General features: G+C 17.3%; 5 protein-coding genes and 1 non-coding gene across 6 annotated transcripts, besides 11 other annotated features; 3 read left to right on the plus strand and 3 right to left on the minus strand. All coding sequences in view use genetic code 6, as the record gives it.

Annotated features, from left to right (window-relative positions):
• Positions 1-94: 94 nt before the first annotated feature.
• IMG5_049330 (n-terminal domain protein) lies at positions 95-652 on the minus strand (the record flags this gene model as incomplete). The annotated part of the gene is made up of 2 exons (XM_004037496.1): positions 95-581; positions 624-652. The coding sequence occupies 2 exons, from the start codon at positions 650-652 to the stop codon at positions 95-97; spliced, it is 516 nt and encodes a 171-aa protein (XP_004037544.1).
• Positions 653-2,766: 2,114 nt separating this feature from the next.
• On the minus strand, positions 2,767-2,840 carry IMG5_049340. Its single transcript has one exon. It is a non-coding gene; the product is annotated as a tRNA-Asn (tRNA).
• Positions 2,841-3,615: 775 nt separating this feature from the next.
• Positions 3,616-3,650: a microsatellite.
• Positions 3,651-4,991: 1,341 nt separating this feature from the next.
• Positions 4,992-6,167, plus strand: IMG5_049350 (hypothetical protein; the record flags this gene model as incomplete). The annotated part of the gene is made up of 6 exons (XM_004037497.1): positions 4,992-4,998; positions 5,076-5,223; positions 5,348-5,410; positions 5,474-5,672; positions 5,734-5,777; positions 5,891-6,167. 6 exons carry the CDS (start codon positions 4,992-4,994, stop codon positions 6,165-6,167), a joined length of 738 nt encoding a protein of 245 aa, XP_004037545.1.
• Positions 6,168-6,696: 529 nt separating this feature from the next.
• On the minus strand, positions 6,697-8,563 carry IMG5_049360 (kinesin family member 6, putative). Its single transcript, XM_004037498.1, has 7 exons — positions 8,505-8,563; positions 8,251-8,342; positions 8,126-8,205; positions 7,783-8,081; positions 7,511-7,726; positions 7,264-7,473; positions 6,697-7,205 (listed from the first exon to the last, which is right to left on the minus strand). Exons 3-7 carry the CDS (start codon positions 8,199-8,201, stop codon positions 6,807-6,809), a joined length of 1,200 nt encoding a protein of 399 aa, XP_004037546.1. The 5' UTR covers positions 8,202-8,205; positions 8,251-8,342; positions 8,505-8,563; the 3' UTR covers positions 6,697-6,806.
• Positions 8,564-8,997: 434 nt separating this feature from the next.
• Positions 8,998-9,030: a microsatellite.
• Positions 9,031-9,740: 710 nt separating this feature from the next.
• On the plus strand, positions 9,741-15,782 carry IMG5_049370 (MIR domain protein; the record flags this gene model as incomplete). The annotated part of the gene is made up of 10 exons (XM_004037499.1): positions 9,741-10,008; positions 10,111-10,303; positions 10,393-10,653; positions 10,706-10,941; positions 11,156-12,268; positions 12,329-12,904; positions 12,936-14,781; positions 14,992-15,201; positions 15,248-15,525; positions 15,652-15,782. The coding sequence occupies 10 exons, from the start codon at positions 9,741-9,743 to the stop codon at positions 15,780-15,782; spliced, it is 5,112 nt and encodes a 1,703-aa protein (XP_004037547.1).
• Positions 10,032-10,065: a microsatellite.
• Positions 10,788-10,838: a microsatellite.
• Positions 14,860-14,973: a microsatellite.
• A 78-nt stretch (positions 15,783-15,860) lies between the features above and the next one.
• Positions 15,861-15,906: a microsatellite.
• Positions 15,907-16,953: 1,047 nt separating this feature from the next.
• Positions 16,954-17,012: a microsatellite.
• Positions 16,957-17,012: a microsatellite.
• A 326-nt stretch (positions 17,013-17,338) lies between these two features.
• Positions 17,339-21,131, plus strand: IMG5_049380 (MIR domain protein; the record flags this gene model as incomplete). Its single annotated transcript, XM_004037500.1, has 7 exons — positions 17,339-17,756; positions 18,044-18,411; positions 18,459-18,596; positions 18,712-20,180; positions 20,220-20,429; positions 20,566-20,612; positions 21,038-21,131. Exons 1-7 carry the CDS (start codon positions 17,476-17,478, stop codon positions 21,129-21,131), a joined length of 2,607 nt encoding a protein of 868 aa, XP_004037548.1. The 5' UTR covers positions 17,339-17,475.
• Positions 17,789-18,042: a microsatellite.
• Positions 17,796-18,041: a microsatellite.
• Positions 17,943-18,042: a microsatellite.
• Positions 21,132-21,376: the final 245 nt, after the last annotated feature.

Consider the following 21,376-nt stretch of genomic DNA (forward strand, 5'->3'; position numbering starts at 1 on the left):
TTTAAATTTTTAGATTCTGGGAAATATAAATCAAATTTTTTTGCTAAATCCAAGATTTTCACACTCGTTTAAGCTATTTATTTATAATCAATCATCATAGTGTTTAATACAAGTTAAATCTTATGAAAAATAAATAAAAAAATAATAAAAAATATACATTTTAATCTGCTAAGAAAAACTAATTTATTTATTAAACAACTTTAAAAATTATATACAAGATTGCAGCGGCTAAAATTTAATAAGAATTAACTTTTATAAGTTCATAATCAAACAGAACCATTTTTGAAAAATATACACACATTTTATTAACGTAAGAGAATTCTTATTAGGATAGTTTTTCTTAAAAATTTAATAAGGTTAATGTTTAAATTGCTATTTCTTAAATAGAACAACCCAATAAATTAAAATTTAAAGTTAAAAGAACATCTGCTTCCATTTCTTTTATTTATTTTTCATTGAGTTTTTTATGTGAAATTTTCTCTTCAATTATTTTAATTGTTACTGGATAGATTTCTTCAAATTTACAAGAAATAAAAAAGCATGTAACTCCTAATAAATGAATATCATTATTTTCTAAAATCCTTTTTTTTTAAATTAAAAATTATTAATAAAAAAATATTTACCTTAATGTTTTTTCCATATATAAATCCATTAAACGTATTGACATAAAATATGTTTCTTCTGAAAATTTATACGAATAAACAACTTCAATAAGCCAATCCAACATTCTGGCACGAAGAGAAGGTTATATATTATGTTTTGAAAGGCAATTTTTTGGAATATATTTTTACTTTTTTTTATAAAAAGTAAGTTTATTTATTTATTATAATAATAAGTACTTCATAAATACTTAAATGATTGAGAATATCATATAAATAATGTTTTTTTATTTATATTCTGGCAACAAGCATAGATATTGGTTCTTCTTTTTATTTTTATTAGCTAAATTTGTTATTTTTTTTATTTATCTATTAACTTAATAAATTATTTTTTTCTTACAAAGTTTAGTTTTAATAATCTACAAGTTCTTCTAAAAATAAAGAATCTTTTAAAATTTATTATTTTTAATTTAATAATTATCCATTAGAAATTGTATTTTAATAATTATTAATTTAATTAAAATTATATTGTTACTATTATTATAATAACTTATTATTTACTGTTTAAATATCTTAAAGTGAGTTTTTTATTTATTTTTCAGATTCTAATTTTATTTTAGAATTTTTTTAATTTTCTTTTTCTTAAAAATTCATTATGTTCTCCTTTTATATTTTATATTTATCATAATATGTTTGTTTATTGTTATTATCTTCTCTTTATGTATAAAATTAATAATTTTAATTTTGTATTTACTAATGATGTAAACTATTTTATATTGAAATTATATTTTCATATTTTAAATTTTCAAATTTTTATTAATCTTCTATATAATTGTTAAATTATGTATCTTTCCACATTTTATATGTAGGGAATCTAAGAGCATTATTTTTATTTTTTTCTAATTATAAATTTAAATTTTATTATTAAATTATTATTGGATCAGTTTCTACATCTTGCTTACTTAATTCATTTTTTTATTATATTGTATAATTCTTAAAGCTTGGCTTTTTATTTAATTAATTCATATATTGTATTTTATAAATGTCTTTTATTTTTATATGTTTAAAATATATTATTTTTGATTAATTTATTTAATAAATGTTTCTTTTTTTATTTTATTAGGTAACAACTTTTTTATTATTTAAATGGTAATTTTAACGTTAAAATGAAAAAATAATTTTTGATATAAAATTAAAAAGATAAATGTGTTTTAATATTTGTAATTTAAAAATAAAATTCTAAATAATAAAAGCCAAATAATTTAATAATTAAATATATATAATGTTAAGTAATTTTATATTATATAAAATTTTATAACAATTATAATAGTTAATGTCATTAGTTATAAAATAAAAAAAACAGATTACAAATAGAAAAATATTTCAAATTATTAATATTAATCCCTTTATTTAAAAAAAGAAATGAATTAAAATAATTTATAATTTATGTAATAAATTACATATTTTAGCAAAGACTTAATTTTAATTTTTTTTTTTAAGATTATAGAAGGATTTAAAATAAGAGCCTTAAATTAGATAAATTACATTTCAAAATATTTATTAAGTTTTTTTTTTAATAATTTTTAATAAATTCTTTTGATAGACTCTATATTTTTTACATTTTTTTTATACATAATTTAAAAAAAAACTTATTTGTGTTTATTTGTATGCAAAGTTATTATAAAAAATTACACTAAGCCTATTTTAAATGTATTTAATAATATTTATTATTTTTTAAACTTCTAAAAACAATTGAATTTAAAAATGCAGTAATTATTATATAAAAAAATACAAATTTTTATTTATAATTTATATCTTATTTTTAATGGAATTTTTTTTTTTATATTTTAAAGTATTTATTATTAGATTTATTTTTAATAAAAATATCAAAGAATATTTAAATATTTTAGACAAAAGTCATTTATATTTTTTTAAATTGAAATAAATGTTAATCGATTTTTAATTTTGGAAAATTCCATAATATTAATTTTCATAGTCTTTATAATAGTCAATTTCTGATTTTTTATAAATGAAATAAATTTATAATTATTCAAATATTAAATAATTTTAATATTATAATTGATATATATATTAAAATAAATAAATATTTTAAAAATATTAATAGATATTTATTAAATTAATATTTTAATTTTATAAAATAAAAAATCGCTCGATGAAGGGATCGAACCTTCGACCTTGCGGTTAACAGCCGCATGCTCTAACCAACTGAGCTAATCGAGCTTTGAATAATAAATATAATTAAAATTTTTAGAAAAAAGCACTAAAATAAAAATTAAATAATTGTTTTATAACATTATTTATTTTTTATAATCATTTATTCATTATAAAAAAATAATTAAAATATTTTTTTATATTTTCTTTTTCATTTATTTTTATTAGATAAATATATTATTTATTCTTCAAAAAATTACTGAAAATAATTGTTATATTCAGAAGGGCATTAAAAATTAGTGATATAAGAAATATACGTGAAACCATAAAATTAAGAATAAAAATATTTTATATAGATTGAGAATAAGTTATAGAAAATTTTAAGTTTATATGTAAAATAATTAAAATTAGAAAATATTATAAGAGAGTAATAAGTAGAATAAATAAAACCAAAGAAAAATTATCTATAAAATGAATTGCAAAGTTTGACAGAATGTCTTTTTAAGAAAAATAATTCGTTTTAAATTACAATAAAAAATATGAAGAAACTTTTAAAGATAGATAATGAGTTTTTTTTTAAAAAAAAAGTTATGAAAAAATAATAAATAAAATATTAAAAAAGCTTATTTATTTAAATTCTAAAAACAATATAAAAATATTAATGAATAAAAGTTTAAAGACTAAATTATAAAGATTTTTAAATATTTAATAAGAATTAATATATCTTTTTTCTATTAATTATTTAATTTGTAAATATTTAAAACTATGATTGAGAAATAAACAAAATAAATAATTTAAATTATTATTTTAAAATAAGTATATTATTTCAAATATATAAAAGATAATATATATATATATATATATATATATATATATATAATTAAAGCTATTTATTTTATTTAAATCTTTTACAAATCTAATTAATTAAAATTTTATGAATTGAAATTAATGATTATAAATTTAATAATGATTATGAGGATTTTAATAATTTCTTATGTATTGATTTAATTAAATTACTATATAATATTTTAAGTTTATTATTATATTTATTTTATTAAATTTACAATTTTTTATATTAATTTTTATAAGATAATAAAGTATTATATAAAATATAAGAAACTAGAAAAAACATAAATTCATTAAATTAAGCACACTGAAAGCAAATAATTTACAAAATATTAATTATTACTTGTTCTATTGTTTTTTATTATTCTGTATTTTCTTTTTTTTAAAGTAATTTAATAAAAAATGAAAAATAACCATTTTACATTATTGCATTATTATTTTTATAAATTTTATAAAAAAAAGAAGAAAATATTATTAAATAATATTATATATTATAAAATAAAGAAATACTGTAAATAATAATATTAATCTGCTGCTATAAATTAATTATATTAAAGTATCTATAAAATATTTATCAATGATATACTCAAAATATATTTAAATATATTTAAATTTAATGAAAATAACAGCTTTTTTTTAAAAAAAGTTATTAATGATTTTTAGAATAAGATAATTTAATATATTTAGAGTAAATTTAATAAATAATAAACAATTCAAGTATAAGGGAACTAAATAGAATTAATATTTAATATATTAAAATTTCCAAATTAATTGCATAATCTTGTGAAATAAAAATAAGGATACTAATTTAATAAATTGAATTAAATAGACATGTAACTAAATAAATAAATTAAAATGAAATTATGTTTTAATTAAGTAATTTATAAACTTTAAATTGAAAAGTAAAAGAATTTTTGCTAAAATAAATATAATTTTATATTTTTTAAAAAATTATTATATTATTATTTATTAATATATTTAATAGAATTTCATATTAATATAAAAAAATATAAAAACTTAATTATTATATTTAGAAAATATATTATGTAATAATTAATATCAATAAAAAAATAATATACAAAAATTAATTAATAAAATCTTAGTATTTTTGCAAATAAAATTTATCTTTTGAAAATATATTAATTAATTATTATTATTTTATATTTTTTATTAACATGTAATTTTATTTTTTTGTAATTTTATTTTAAAAGAATAATTGTTTTATGCCTTATATTTTGAATAAAAACATATTATTTTTTTATCAATATTGAAAAAAATAATTTTATTTTTTTATTAATAGATAATGCATTTTAATTTTGATATTTTTAATATTTAAAATAATCTAAAAAAATAAATTTAAGATCAATAGTCAAAATGTCAGGTATTAAAACATAAAACATTAAATTTAAAATAAATAACAAACATATAATCACTTTGAATAAAAAATAAATATAAAAGAGGATTCTTAGTATTCAGATATTGCAGGAGGTTGGATAAGTTGGTTTTGCGCTTTAGAAGATCATTAATTTTTATGTGAAGTTGATGAGGATTATATAAAAGATAATTTCAATTTATATGGAATAAAATAGAAATTTAATCATTACAAGTTATAAAAATAAAATTAAGCATTAATAAAAAAATTTAGAATTTATTATATTATTCCAATAATTTTATAAATCAAAAAAAAATAATCAAACAATTTTTTTTTAAATTAATTTTTTTTCATATAGTGAAGCATTAGAAATGATTTTATCGACTGAAAGCCCTGATGATGATGATTTAGAAGATGAAAGGTATAAAATATTAATAAATATTTTAAAAATTGTTAAATATATATAAAATTTTATTAAATAAAGGTTTTTAGAAATATATTAAGAAGCAACCGATTTATATGGACTAATACATTCAAGATTTACTACTTCCCCAAAAGGTTTAGCTATGATGAGAGAAAAGTTTTTACTTGGAAGATTCGGGGTTTGTCCTAGAGTACTTTGTGAAAGACAAAATGTTTTACCTTTAGGAATGAGTGAAGAATTAAGAACTTCGAGGGTTAAAGTAAAACATATATTATTAATATTATATATCAAACTTATTATTATTTTTTAATAAATAAAAGGTGTTTTGTCCAAGATGCGAAGATGTTTACATACCTAAAAAAAAGTAATTAAAAAAAATAAATATTTGCTATCTTTTAAATTTATATTTATAATCATTAATAATAAAGGTGGTAAATTTTATAATTTTTAATTAACTTAGAATAATATTTTATTTAGTCCTGATATTGATGGGTGTTATTTTGGAGTTTCTTTTCCTCAAACATTATTACTTACTTATCCTGATTTAAATCCATAAAAAAATAATTAAAGTTATGTTCCTAGAATTTATGGATTTAGAATATATAAAAAGAAAGGATCTAGATTTGCTGAAGATGATCAAAATGTATGTGAAGTCACTCATTATAGTGAAGAATTATTGAAATAAATTAGAGGAAAAGCTGACAAAAATAAATAAGATGATAAAAAAAATTATTCTAATAATATTATTTAATGAAAAAAAAATAAAAAATTAATAATTGAAAAAGCATATAATGATATAAACTTTATTCTTTTTTTATATTAATTATGTAATATTAGTTTTTTGAAAACTTTATAATTTTATATTAAATTTTAATATTTTTTTTTTTTTTCTAAATATTTTTTATGTAATAATATTTAAAATGAAAATTATACTTTAATATTTGTTATATATTTTTAGTTTTATTAATATCAAATTAATATATCATTTTTTTTATAATTTGCTTTGTTTGTATAAATTAAATATTAATGGCTCTTCTTTTTTATATTTAAAAAATAAATTAAAAATAAGATAAATATTTTTTATATATTACCTGTCTTTCCTTATTACATATCGATTTATTTTTATTATTAATAAACCAAATTTTATTGATTTTGAGAATATTATTGAACTTAATTTGTAGTTGTAGTTTTTTAGTTTAATTAATCTTTTTTTTATTTTCCTTTATCATAAATATCCTAACTGTAATCTTAGTTTATCTTCAAATTTTTATTCTAATCCTCCTATTATTAATCTAAACTTTAAAAAGATTCGCTATTATTTAATAATTATTATTAATCTTTTTGATTTTATACATTGCTTTCCTTAAGTTTTTATTTTCTTTTTAATTAAAAATCAGATTAATATATTTAAATTAATAATATCAAATTACCTTTTTTTTAATAAATGTTCGTATTTAACTAACTTTGCAGAAATAAGTTATAATTCATCAACATATTCTTGCATTGTATTATTGTATAATTATTTCATAGCTTAAAAGCAAAGTTGAGCTTCATTTAAATCCTCAATTTGTAAATAATTCTAAGATTCATCAAAATATCTGCCAACTTTTTCTTTTACATATTCAGCAATAGAGGCATCTATTTAATTAAAATCAATTTTTACATCTTCTTATTAATTTTGAGCTGATAATAATCTTTTATCTTTTTCTTTAAGCTATTTTTATAAATTCTAATTTTCTATTAGAAGATTTTTGTAAGCTTTTTAAAGATCAAATTTATGGTTTCTTTAAACCTTTTTTTTTATTGAAAAATATATACAATATACAAAATCTAAAACTAAAAAAAATAACTTCATTTTCTATTTAACCAACTCTTTAAGAGAATCTTAAAGTACTAATAGTTTCATCATAGTTTTCAATATCACTACTAATATTTGCTATCATAGCTGTTTAACAATTTCCTCCTATACTATCCTTTAAAATTGTTGTCATAAATGAATTTCTATAAGGAATATGTGATTTTATTCCTTTTTTACTTTAATCATTTAATGCTACAATTACCTTTTTAAAAATTAAAAAAATAATAAATTATTATTACTTATTCTAAAAAACTTAATGATTTATTTATGTGTTTTGCTTCTGTTAATAATGTTCCGTTTATTTATGTTTTTGATATTCTTTCTGAACCTGCTAAATCAACTAAATGAAGTTTTGATAAATATTAATCGCCAGTTGATTTTTCAGTCGCTTCTAAGTTAATTGTAAATACACAATGGGAACGAGAAGAATTTTAATTCATGGAAGTAGAACTCATCTATAAAGTTTTTTATTTTTAAGAAATACATAAATTAATATTTTTTTAAACAAAACCTTTTTAATGAAATTTCCTGTAATCATTTTATCAAAACCTTCTTGCTCATTTTAAATTTAATGGATAGTAATGTTTTTTAAATGAATATTTCCTTCATCATCCCATTAATAAGTTACTTTATTATTTTCACTCGGATTATCTAAATGAGCTTGATTTAATAAATCAAAAGCATTATCATTATATATTTCCATATAAGAAATATTTATTTTACAATCAAAATCTTTCTTTTAATCAATATGACTAAATATTCCACTTATTACTCTCGGAGTAATTCCTCTATATTACCATTATTATTATTCTTTGTTTTATTTTATATATTTTTAAATTATTTATAATAATTACCACTTCCACTCATGGTATAAGTTTTTCCACTTCCTGTTTAACCATATGCAAATATTGTTCCATTATATCCATTCATAAAGCTTTTAATTTATTTATATATTTTTTATTTTATTTTAAAAAAATACTTTTCTAAAATGGGGCTAACAACAATTTCATATATTTCTTCTTATTCACTATTTTAATCGAAAATGTCTTTAAAGTTAAATTGGGTTTAATCCTTTAAAAATAATTAAATATTTATTTATTATTTAATTTAAAATAATATTATTTTTTGAGAATGAAAAACAGAATTTTTGTAGATGTTTATTTTTTAAAAAAACATTAAATAAAATGTTAAATATAAATACTTATTATTTATTCATAAGTTTTTTTATTTTACACGATAATTAATAGAATAGCTTATTGTAGACAATTAGTTTTTTAAAATGGTTAGTATCTTTTAATTATTATCTATTTCATATGGTATTTGAACTTCATCAAAACTTATTATTTTATTTTAAATATTATTATTTTTTTCACTTCAATTTGTTATAATTTTATTACCATGGCTTTATACGACAATAAATTTATAATTTTTATAATTATTTGTGGCTATTGCTATACATTATTTTATTCTTATTTTCACTTGTTTAAATTTTTTTATTTTGTTTTTTATTTATATTTTTGAAAATTAAATTAACATAGACAAAATTCTTTTACTTTTACAAAAAAAAATAAGTAAAATGAATATTAAAAAAAAATGGTAAATAAAAAATAATTTTAAAATAAATTTAAATTAAATTAATTAATTTTACTTTTATTAAAGGAAATAAAAATATAATTTTCCTTTTTTCATAATAAACATTGAAATTAATTTTTGAATTATATAATTTTGTATTTATTATTTTTCTGTATTTTTTATTTTTATTGCATTTTTTTATTAAAATATAAAAATAAATTAAAATAAACTTTAACAATTAAAAATCATATTTATACTTTTTAAACAAATTACTTTTTTATTTTTTTACATTTTGAACATTTTTTTAAAATAAAAGATTTATCTGCGTATTCTATTTTTGTTTTTAAAATAATTAATATTGTAAATTTAAATAATATATAATATTTTATCAATACTTTTAATTTTAAATTTATATTTTTGATAATAAATCATACATTTTTTACAATAAGTTTTTTTTATCTCCTTATCTCTATAATTTTAAATAATATAAACTATAATACTAATATAATATTAAACTTTATATCACATTTTAATAACTTTTTTTTATGCATTTAATATAAATTCTTTTAAATAAAAGTTAGATAATTCTAAAGAAATATTTTTAAACTATTAAGAAATTTAATTTAAATAATTGAGTTTAAAATACGCTTCACAATCTTATATTTTACTATTTTATAGTTCTTATATTTCTTGAATTTATTTTACTTACTATTCTTACATTAACAAAAATAAAATAAAAATTTAACAAAATAATTTTTAATAAAAAATTTTAATTTTTGATTTTAGGAAATAAATTTATATTTTAAACATAAATCGAAAAAAGATAATCATTATTTAATTAAAAATATTCAATTGTAAAAAATTTAAATAAATTAATAAAATTTATTTGTAAAATTAATGATAATACAAGACTAAAAATTCGGGAAAAACATATAAATCACATATGGTTGTTGTATAACTTTAAATTTAGCAGATTATTAAAATTATTATATATAATCTGATGGTTTTTTATAATCCAAATTATCTTTAAAAAACTACTCTTAACCATTAGGAAATAAATTTGTTGATTTTAGAAACTGTGTTTTTAAAATTTTGCCTCCATTGGATCATAATTATGTTTAAAGTATGTTAAAAGCTACGCAATCATAAGACATCAATAATGAAAGTAATAAATAAAAATGCATATTTTTAAATAAAAATTAATTAAATTAAAATTATATTATTCTAAATTATATATATTTTTTTTTTTTATCAATTTTTATACTAGCTTCTTTGTAGAAAAGAAAAGCAAAAATTAGAATGTTGCAATAAAATTTGAATGCTGAACTAAATTCAAATATGACTACATGCTAAAAATTAAATGGAACTTCTGTTTTATTTACTTCTTCAAGTTTTCATTTAGTGCATGTTGCTTCAATCAAGTTTTTGTCTTTAACTAAAGATTAATCAAATAATTATATGTATAATTTATTATTACAATTTAAATAATTTTTTACATACATATAGATATTAATCATTTATTATTAAAATTATTTATTATTTAAAAAAGTTTTACTTTAGAAGATTTTGCAAATTAATAAACATTATTTAAATTTCTTCCTTGTCTTACAATTTAAAAATAAAGAGCTAATATTGTAATGAATAGAGATACAATAAATTTATGCAATATAGCTCTTATTCATAATAGAAAAAGCTTTTTATATACAAACTTTTAAGGGTAAAAAATTTAAGAAAATATTAATAATTTAATTGACGAAGAATATTCCCATGCCAGCATATATGCAAATTTAGAAAACGCAAGTAGATGGGTGTAAATATAATAAAAATAAAATAAAATTATAATCTTAATAAACAAAAAAAAGAGTAAATATATATTCGAATGATGAAGCTGAAGAAAATTCTCGTTTTTTAAACATAGGAAGTGTAGTTTAGTTAAATTTATCTGAAAAAAATGTAAATAAAATAAAAAGAAAACAATAAAAATAAAAATAAAAAAGTATTGTTTATCATGTAGTAGTAAAAATGAAAATATAGAAAATATTTTAACGGATTATTAAGGATATTTAGAAAAAAATGATATCTAAAAATCTTAAACTAGGTTTCATGAGCCTTAAAATAGAATCCCGAAAAGTCGCAAAAATACACTTATGTAGTTATCTTAAAATACAATAATGACATAAGAATCTAAATAAAAAAATGATACAAAAAAAATACTATTACTAAAATTGATGAATAAATAAATTTGCATATCGTCGAATAATCTTAAGAAATAAAAACATTAATTCCACCTGCATTCTCTTAAGTATAAAGAGTTTGTTCGCAAGCAACATAAGAAAATAATATTTTTTAAGACTTAGAGAAAATAAATCCGGATTTAAATTAAATTTAAAAGAAAGAGTTTGATTTAAATAATGAATAATTAACAAATTTAAAACATACTATTAATGAAAAATACGAAGTTTTATATGAATAAACTGTTTATTCATAAAATTCTCCTATATATAAGTAAAATGTAGTCCCTAATATTAAAGCTTTATGGATTATTGAAAGTACAAATATATATAATGGAGGATTACTCAAATGGGAAAATACTTTCCGATTAAAACACTTTATTACTGGTAAATATTTATGCGTAAGATAAGATTATTAAAATTCAGATAATAATTATTTAGATTTGACTTCAAGTGATGAGAAAGGATCTGTTTTTAAATTTTTGCCTTTAAAATAAACAGAAAATAACAAAAAGTTTATTACTAAAGATAGCTTTTTTTAAATTTAACATTTTTAATCAGAGTAAACTATTTCTTATAAAGAAATTAAAGATTGTATTCAAACACGTTTAGAAAAAAATAATAATAATTACAAAATTAATATTTTTAAAATTAAAAAAACTAACTTTGAGGATACTTGGGAAACTAATTTTTTACTTTTCACTATGCCTGTTATTTTAAATACGATAAAAATTATTAATCTTTTTGTATTTTTTTTTTTTAATTATTTTATATAATTTCATTTTAGAATTTCAAAACTCAAAGTTAGTAATGGAAATCAAGGCATGTTTTTAGGCAATATTTAGATAAAATTAACAATACTATTCATGGATTAAATAATTTTGTTAATAATAAACTTGCTTCATATATCGATATTCATGAAGAGTTTGCCTCAGCAAGTGCCATAAGATAAAATGTAGATACATTTAATTATTTATTTTAAATATTATTAATTTTTTTGTTAAAAAGAAAATAAGTTAATTAGAGAATAACAAATTTTAGGAGCTCTTTGCTTACTTTTGTAAAAAATATATCCAAATATTTAAGATTTTTAATAGTATGCATATACAACCGATTTATAAAAAGAATATTTAAATATTTATAAACAAAATTAATGGCCTATTAAGCATGAATTTAATTTGAACTAAGAATAAGGTAAATAATTTATAATTATATTTAAATACTCCTTTTAATTTATATAAAAAAAAAATATAGTTGAAGAAGATGATTATATTAAATTATAATAAGAATTTTTTGGTAAAAGATATGGATTATCATATAATATTTATATGCTTTTACAATGTATATGTAAGGAAAATACTTAAAATTAATAATATTTATTAAAATTTATTTATACTTTTATACCTCATATTGGTTTTGGAAAATTTGTTTGCGATGCATTATCTAATATTTATTTTAAAAATATATAAATTTTATAAGAGATACAAAATATTTAATTAAAATCACAATAAAATCAATAATAATTAGCTGTAAATACTGAAAAAAAAAGCAATTTATTAAATGAATTAATACTTAAGTTTAACTAATTTCCTAATTTTGTAAAACCTGAATTAATTTAACTATTAGCAGATTGCTGTGTTTTAAATAACGTCGCATTATATTAACATTAGAAATACATTTATAATAGAGTAAATATTATATCAATATAAATAAATCTATTTTAATATTTTAATTTAGGTTATTTTAAGTCCTTAGATATAAAAAATTTGTTTGATGAATGTATATTCTAAGAAAAAAGTTTGTAATAATAACTAATAAATATTTGTAAAGGTACGTTTTTTCGAAAATGATTAATTGAAAGAAGAAGATATACCTATATCGGATTTTTTATAGAATAAAGAAAAGAAAAGAAGGAAATCATTAGTTTAATATTTAAAAAGTTAATTAAATTTATTTACAAATTTGTGTAAAAATAGAAATAACATAGCATGTTTTTTTATTAGAGATTAATTTCCTTTAGAAGTTCTTTCGTATTCAATAATAAAATAAGACGAAAGTGACCCAGAAATATTAGCAAAATTTTTAAAAATAATATAAAACGTTTATATTGATATTTTTCCCAGATAAGCACATACCAAACCTAATTTAATAAAGAAACTTTTCACAGAAAGCGAATATAATACTTAATAATAAAAATTAAATAATGTTATTAATAATGAAAGCTATGATAATAATAACTAAAGTGCTGAAGAAATTGTAAATAATGGAGGAAAAATAAAAAACTTTGCAGTAGTATCAAAAGTAATGAAATAAATATCTAAGATGACCTTAAAAACAGTGAAAATGCCAGATAAAGCATTAGATAATACTTAAATTAATATAAATAATGATATAAATCAAGAAATGATAGAAAGAAATCATCTTAATTAACTAAAAGAATATCTTATTTAGTATTTGGAAGATAGAAATACTTAATTATAAAAAATATTTTAAAAAAATGATGATAATATAAATGATAGAGATTAGAAAAAAAACATTACGAATTCAATATATAACAATTTTACTTTAGAATGCATTGAAATTTTATAAATGATGGTTTAATTCGAACTTGTAGATGAAAAAGAAAACCTATAAAAATTAAATGGAAAAAATGGAAATAATTAAGGGATTTTGAATAAGATTTTTATATAAAATAATAATAATGGAAATATTAATGAAATAAATAAAGAAAGACATAACTCAGAGTTAGAAAGGATAATTAAATGTCTCGTAAATTTATTAGAATTTGATGAAAAATACTTTTAGGAATTATAAGGGTTGTAAATTTTAAGAAAATATTAAGAAGTTTAACTTTTGTAAGAAAATAATTAAGGATTAAAAAATGTATTAAGATAAGGTATTTAAATAGGAAAATTAAGCTAATTAGGAGGAAAATTAATGGGAAATATGGTCGGAAATATGTTTATGAACGATAATTAATAAAAATAAAAAAAGTAGGCTAAGATTATGACAAATCTAGATTCTTAGAATGAACTTGTGTAAGAACCGATTTTTAAGAAAGTTTAAGGATTGAAAAAAATACTTATGAAATATACAAATAAAACTTTCTCCATAAGAGAAGAAAATAAAGAATTTGAGTGCGAAAATTTAATAAAAATCTCTATTTGCAATTTCCTTTCGCATTTATTGGATATAAGATAGGATTTCTTTATTGATAATGCTATTTGCTATTTTCAATAGAAATTCGCTATGTATAAAAAAGAAGAAGATTACAATAAATTAGATAATGATTTAAAAGAGATTCTTCCTAATATAATGACTGGAGTAGGGAAAGAAGTACAGAAAGAATAAATTAAAAACTATACTTAAAATAAATTCTATTTAAGGGGGTTTGATGAAATTTTAAGTAGGTCGTTTATTGAATGCTTACTTTTTTCTTTTTATATTGCTCAAAATAGTGATTTAGAAAATTCTATTATTAAACTTATTAAAAGATGTGTGGAAAGAAAGGAAGAATTTTTTAATAATATTCTATAGCTAGAAGTCATTTTTACATAATAGGATAATTATTTATATCAAGTCATGAGCGATTTTATAATAACTTTGAAAAATCTAACTTAAGAATCATAAATTTGGCTTAATGTTGATGATTATTTAAATTAACCAAAAGAATAAGAATAAATAAATTAAGCTATTATTAAGTTAATGTCTTTTGAAAGTATTCTTAAAAAAGATTATGAAGATAAATAATAATTATTTTGATACAAATATTTAAAAAAATACTCTATATATATATATAAAAATATAAATATAAATATAAAATATTAATTAATTTATATAAAAATATATATTTATATATATATATGTATATAAATATATTTATATATATAAATATATATTTATTTTTCTTATTTTAGAATCGGTTTAAAAACTAGATAAAATATTTTTAATCATATTGGGGGTAGATAATGTTTGATTGAACTTAATGAAAAAGTTCTTAATGTTTTGGAAAAACATATGGATGATATTTTTTTTGATTTTAGTGAAAATAATTATAAAATTAAGCTTATTAAAATAAGTTTTTCTATTATGATTTCTCTTTGTTAAAATAATAAAGAAAACTAAGAGTACTTTTAAATATTATTGTTTTTTATTTTTATTATTTTTTTATAGAGTTTTCTTTAATAAATATTTTAGATATTTATAAAAATTTTAAAAAATAAATATTGGATAAATTGAATTTACATAAGAAATCTTGAAATATAATTATTTTTTAACTTTAAATTTAACAAACAAAGATCTTTCATATTATCTTGATATGATTAAAATAAATGGAAAACATTACTAATTTTTAGAAATATTTAATGTTCTTTTGCTAAAAGAAACAGAATCTTAAGATTAAGAATAAATTCAAAAAGTAATAATTGAATCAATTTTAGATTATGGAATTAGTTAATATATAAATGTAATAATAAAATATATATCAATATGATTTATTTATTTTTATAATAAGCCTTTTGAGAAACAAGACAATTTCTAATAAAAAATTAATTTAATTTATGATATTTAATAATAAGGTCATTTTTATAATGAATAAATTGATATCAATAAATATAAATCAATATTTTTAATAGTAAAATTTAAATATTCTTTTTTATTTAAAAAAATAAATACAAATAAAGGTGTTAGCAAAAACTTTAAATAGTGACACTTAATTGAATATAATATCTAAGTTTAGCTAAAATATAACAGCTTAAGATTTATTAACTTTTTTGAATCAAATACTAGAAATAAATAAAAAAGAAGTAAATAATAATCAAGAAGTAAATAAATAAAATTTAGAAACATGTATTGCAATTATAGAGTTAATATTATATTTTAAAAATTCAGCCTAATTTTCAAAATAAATATATAAATATACAAAAATATTAACTAAAATCATTGTATAAGAAATGGAAATACTCCAAAACATAAAAAATATATCTTAATTATATAAATATTATCTATTAGATAGCTTAATACCTTTAATTAATTATTATTCTGAAAATCATTTAAAAGATCTTATGCAATCTTAAAAGAAACGTAAGCAAATTTATTCTTAAATTTTTTATGATTTTGCTACTGTTTTTACATAATTATTAAATAAGTAAGATATTTACATTATTTATATGTAAAAATAATAAAAAAACAAAGAAATCTAGGAATTTATGAAGATTTAAATTTAAATAATAGAAAAAAAGAAATATAATTTTTCTGTAAATAATTTAATAAGCAAATGTCATCATAATTAAAAATAAAATCCTTTCTTAATATATAACAACTAGATTAAGATGAAGAATAAACTAATGATAAATTAATGAGTATATAATTAGATTTACATGAAAAGGGAAAAATAAGATAATAATCATAAAAAAAAAATTCAAAACTAATTTGCATTTCAAAAGGTACAATTAATATGATAGGAGATTAGAGTCCACTATTTAACCCCTAATATAAGAAAAATAATGAAAATTAAAAATAGAAAGATATGGTGTAGACTTGGTGTATATTTAAGAACAAAGTAAAAGAAAGTAAATACTTAAAAAAAGAATTCAAAAAAGAAAAAAATATACTTTCTTAAAGTATAATAAATATTTCTTAGGCTTTTGTAAAAGTGAAAAAAAGTTAATAAAAAGATATTATTTTATAAAGTGATGATATTCTATTAAAATTATTTTAGTTTATTGAATATTGGGAATATAAAAAAGTATCGAAAAAAAATATTATTTTCATTCTAAGAATTATGATTAATATTCTTAAAGAAGTTAATGTCGAGGAGAATTTAAAAGATGAAAATAATGAAGACGAGGAAGAAGTATAAGAATAAAAAGAAAAACCAGGAGAATAAAAAGTAGAAAATAATAAAGAAGAGAAAAAATAAGAAGAAAAAAATGAAGAATATGAAGAAATTTTGTAAGTATTAAAAATAGAACGATAAGAACAAATGAATAGTTTAAATGGGACGAAAATTGCTTTAATGCTTTTTTGGGAAGAACGAGAAAATGATTCTTTATATTTGAATTATTTATTAAAATTTATAAATAATCTATTAGATGGAGGTAATTAGACTGTATAGAAGACTATTCATGATTTCTTTTTAAGTTCAGGAAATTCTGAAAAATTATTCTAGAAAATAAATATTATATTAATGTCTTAGATTAATAATTAAAGTATACTTACAGGAGAATATAAAGGAAAAATAACATAAAAAATACTTCGATTAATGTAACTTTTTTGTGAAGGGCATAATATTTATTTGTAGAATTATTTAAGAAAATAAATTAATTCCAAGTATAATTATGATTTAATTTCAGTAACTACAAAACTTTTGATGTCTTATAGAATATCTTCAGAAACATATCATGAAATAGAATAATGTTTCGATACTTTAACAGAATTTATATAAGGGCCTTGTAAAGATAATTAGGATACTATTTCTAATACAAAGTTTTTGGAATATGCTGTTTAGGTTTTAACAGAAGATGAGAGACTATACTAATTAAAAGATGAAAAAGTAAATTAAAGTAAGTTAATGGAAAATAATTAAATAGTAAATATTATAAATGAAGAAACTAAAAACAATAATGAATCAACTCCTTTAAAAGATTCTAGAATTTAATTAATAAAAAATGATAAGAATAATGTAAGTATATTTGAAAAAATCATAAATAAAAAAATATTAATAATAATGATAATATTAATAATAATGAAAATAATGATAATATTAATAATAATGAAAATAATAATGATAATAATGATAATAATGATAATAATGATAATAATGAAAATAATGAAAACAATGATAATAATGATAATAAAGAAAAGAATGATAAAAATAAAAATAAAAATAGATAATGATGATAATAATAATAATAATAATAATAATAATAATAATAATAATAATAATAATAATAATAATAATAATAATAGTGGTGTCTTAGAAAAAATATATGAAAAAAAAAATGATATAAATAAGTTTGCTATTCATCTTGCTGAAATAGCCCGTTTAAAATATAAATGCTTAATTACTGTTGTTTCTTTGCTCGAATGTAATGATTCGAGAAGTGATTTTATTATGAGAATTATGAGAATTATTCCTGTTAAGGTTCTTACTGAAAATCTTACTAAAATTTATTAGCTTTATTAAAAGTATACAAAAGACGATTATAATGATGATCTTTTTAATACTATGGATAAAGATATTGAAGAAGGAGATCATATTGAAGAAAAATAATCTCTTATTATTGAGAATGGATTTCATTTATATACTTTAATTAAATTGTATATTTCAAATAAAGGTTTTATATTTAATATTTTTTTTGTTAATTAATTTTCTTTTTTTTAGAATTCGATGATTTACTTGATGATAATGATGAAGATATGAATGCTATTTTAGATGAATTTAAATAAGAAGATGATGGAATTCTTTAATCTATTTTTAATAAAGATAACTTGTTTGGAAATATGGCAAAATTAGGTATAGGTATATTTTCTGTTGGATTAAATGCAATGAAAGTATAAAAAATAGAAATGTTAAATATAAATAGTTTTTTATTTTTAAACATAGGAAATTAAAGTAAATGTTGATAAAATAGCAGGATTTAAAGATGATAAATAAGAAGAAATGTATAAATTAAAATAAAAACAAGATAAAAAATTGCTAATAAAAAATGTTTAAAAAATAATAATATTTAAATATTTATATAAATTAAAATAGGCACTTTAATTTTTCAAATAAAAAACATGCCAAATCGAAATTATAAGAGATGGAGAATTATAAACAATATATTTCCCAAAACTGCCTTTATGTTTTACTTTGGCAGATGAAGTAAAAGACGATTTTAATAATTAAGTAGACCGTTCATCAACTAAAGCAAAAATAACATGCTTAATGAATTAAAGTGATAGAATAATTCGAATAATGAAACATGAAGAAAGGGTTAGAAGATTAGTAAATACATAAAAAATAATAGGATTTATTGTGAATAACCATAAATTATTAGAAAACCTATCATTTTGTTTTGCTATTGCTATAAACCTTATAGTTATAGGATCTTATTCTAATACGTATTTTGATAAAGACTATTTTGAATCAAAAGGAATAAAAGAAACTGATGCATATTATCAAGATTCTTTATAATATACAAGATTAAGAGATCCTAGATTTTTTGGAATTGAAAAATATAAAGAGACGGGTCGCATTATATAGATTATAGGATTAATAAATCTTGCATTAGTAAGTATTGTTGTAGCCTTTTTTTTAATTAAAAGAGCTCCTTTAATCGTTGAAAATATTTGGAAGAACTTTTTTAAAGGAGGATATTTGAATATTTTATAAAAATTTATTTAATTTATTATTAATACCCTTCGTTCTATTTACCTTTGTTTATAAGATTTTGATATTATTTATTATTGCTTATAATTGTGTTTTGCCCTTATTGGGCTTACTTATCATCCTTTCCTTTTCGCAGGCCTTCTTAGTGACTTTTTAAGATTTGATATACTTTCAAATGTTGTAAAAGCCATTTATGAACCAAAAATTGAAATGGGTTTGAGTTTATTACTTTTTATTATTCTCGAATATTATTTCACAATCGTTTCTTATACTATATTTTATAATCAATATGCTTAATATTAGGATTGCGAAAGTTTCTGGAGATGCTATTTTAAAACTTTTGATTATACTTTTAAAGAAACTGGAGCAGTGGGTATTTTTTTAAATAATTTTTTAAATTTTTTATATATATTTTTTTTTTTAGGTAAATTCCTATTTGAAGAAAACAGCTTAAAGGAAGTTGGTGGAAATCAAGACGATTATAATGGTGTCAATTAAAATTTAAAATCTTTGTATTTTGAAAGATTTGCTTTTGATAATCTTTTGAATATTGTACTTGTATTGATTGTTATGAATATGATTGGTGGTATTATTATTGATAAATTCAAAGAACTTAAAGATAAACTAGATTCTAAAATTATTGACGAAAATAAATATTGTTTTATTTGCGGCCTTGACAGATAAACTTTGGATAAAGGAAGCGAATAAGGAGGATTCTTTTATCATATTAAAGTTTTTTTTTTTTTGTCTGTTTTTTTTATTTTTTGTTAGGTTGAACATAAACAATGGAATTATATTTTCTATTAAGCTTATTTGAAACAAAAATAAACTACAGAATTTAATGGAAACGAATCTTATATTTATAAAAAAATTAATAATTTTGATATTAGTTGGATTCCTAAAAAGCGGACAAAATAAATTAAAGATATTCAAGATTTAGAAGAAGAAAAAATGGAAATCGTTGGTTCTGCTAAGAATAATGTAAACATAATTTATTTTAAAATTTTATGAATACATTTCTTTTTTTTATTTTAATAAAAGATTATTAAATTGAATTAGGAAATGTCTTAATTTGTCAATAAATAAAAATAATTTATCTAAAAACTAAAATAAATAGATTAAAAATAATAATAATTTTTAAAAATCAACCATAATTGAATAAAAGTAGAAATACAAATTAAAATAAATATATATATATTACAATATTTTTAAAAATTAAAATTATTAACTCTTTTTATTATTTATATGAAAAAATATGAACACATAAGTTTTTATAGAAATTAAATAAACTCAAAAAACAAAAAAATATATAAAGAAATATGATAAAAATACTACTATAACGCAATTCAAGGCAAAATAACCTTAAAAAATGCATTTATTTTTCTCTTATTTTTGAAAAGAAAAAGCTTTATTAAATTCCATGTAATTAGCATCAGGTATATGTAAAAATCCTTAAGGCAATTTTTTTCTATTAATATTAAACTAAATTATTTAATCAGGAAGTTCTTTTAGAACTTCTTGTGCAAGCATTTATTCTTAATTTAAAAACTATTTCATTTAAACGAACTAAACAATATCTCTTTAAGTAGTTCTTCCTATCTTATCCACAAGCCCTTAGTCGCCTGCATCTAATATTTTCATATCCAAGAACTCACTATCACCAACTCCAATAATAATGATTGAAATGGGATAATTACCACATTCTATAATTAGTTTCTTTGTTTCTTCAAGGTCCTATATACTTCCTTATGTTAAAAGTAAAAGAACAACATAATCATTTTTATGAGATTTAATTGATTAAATACATTATTTTATTAAAGGAATAAAGCAGGCACTTTTTCCTGGTTTGATTCTAGCCAAACATTTTTTATATTCTTCTAAAATATTCCATATTCCTTTAATATAAGGCTAATCATTTCTATTGTTAA

This window comes from Ichthyophthirius multifiliis, assembly GCF_000220395.1.
Source record: "Ichthyophthirius multifiliis unplaced genomic scaffold scaff_1120509250130, whole genome shotgun sequence".
NCBI lineage: Eukaryota > Ciliophora > Oligohymenophorea > Hymenostomatida > Ichthyophthirius > Ichthyophthirius multifiliis.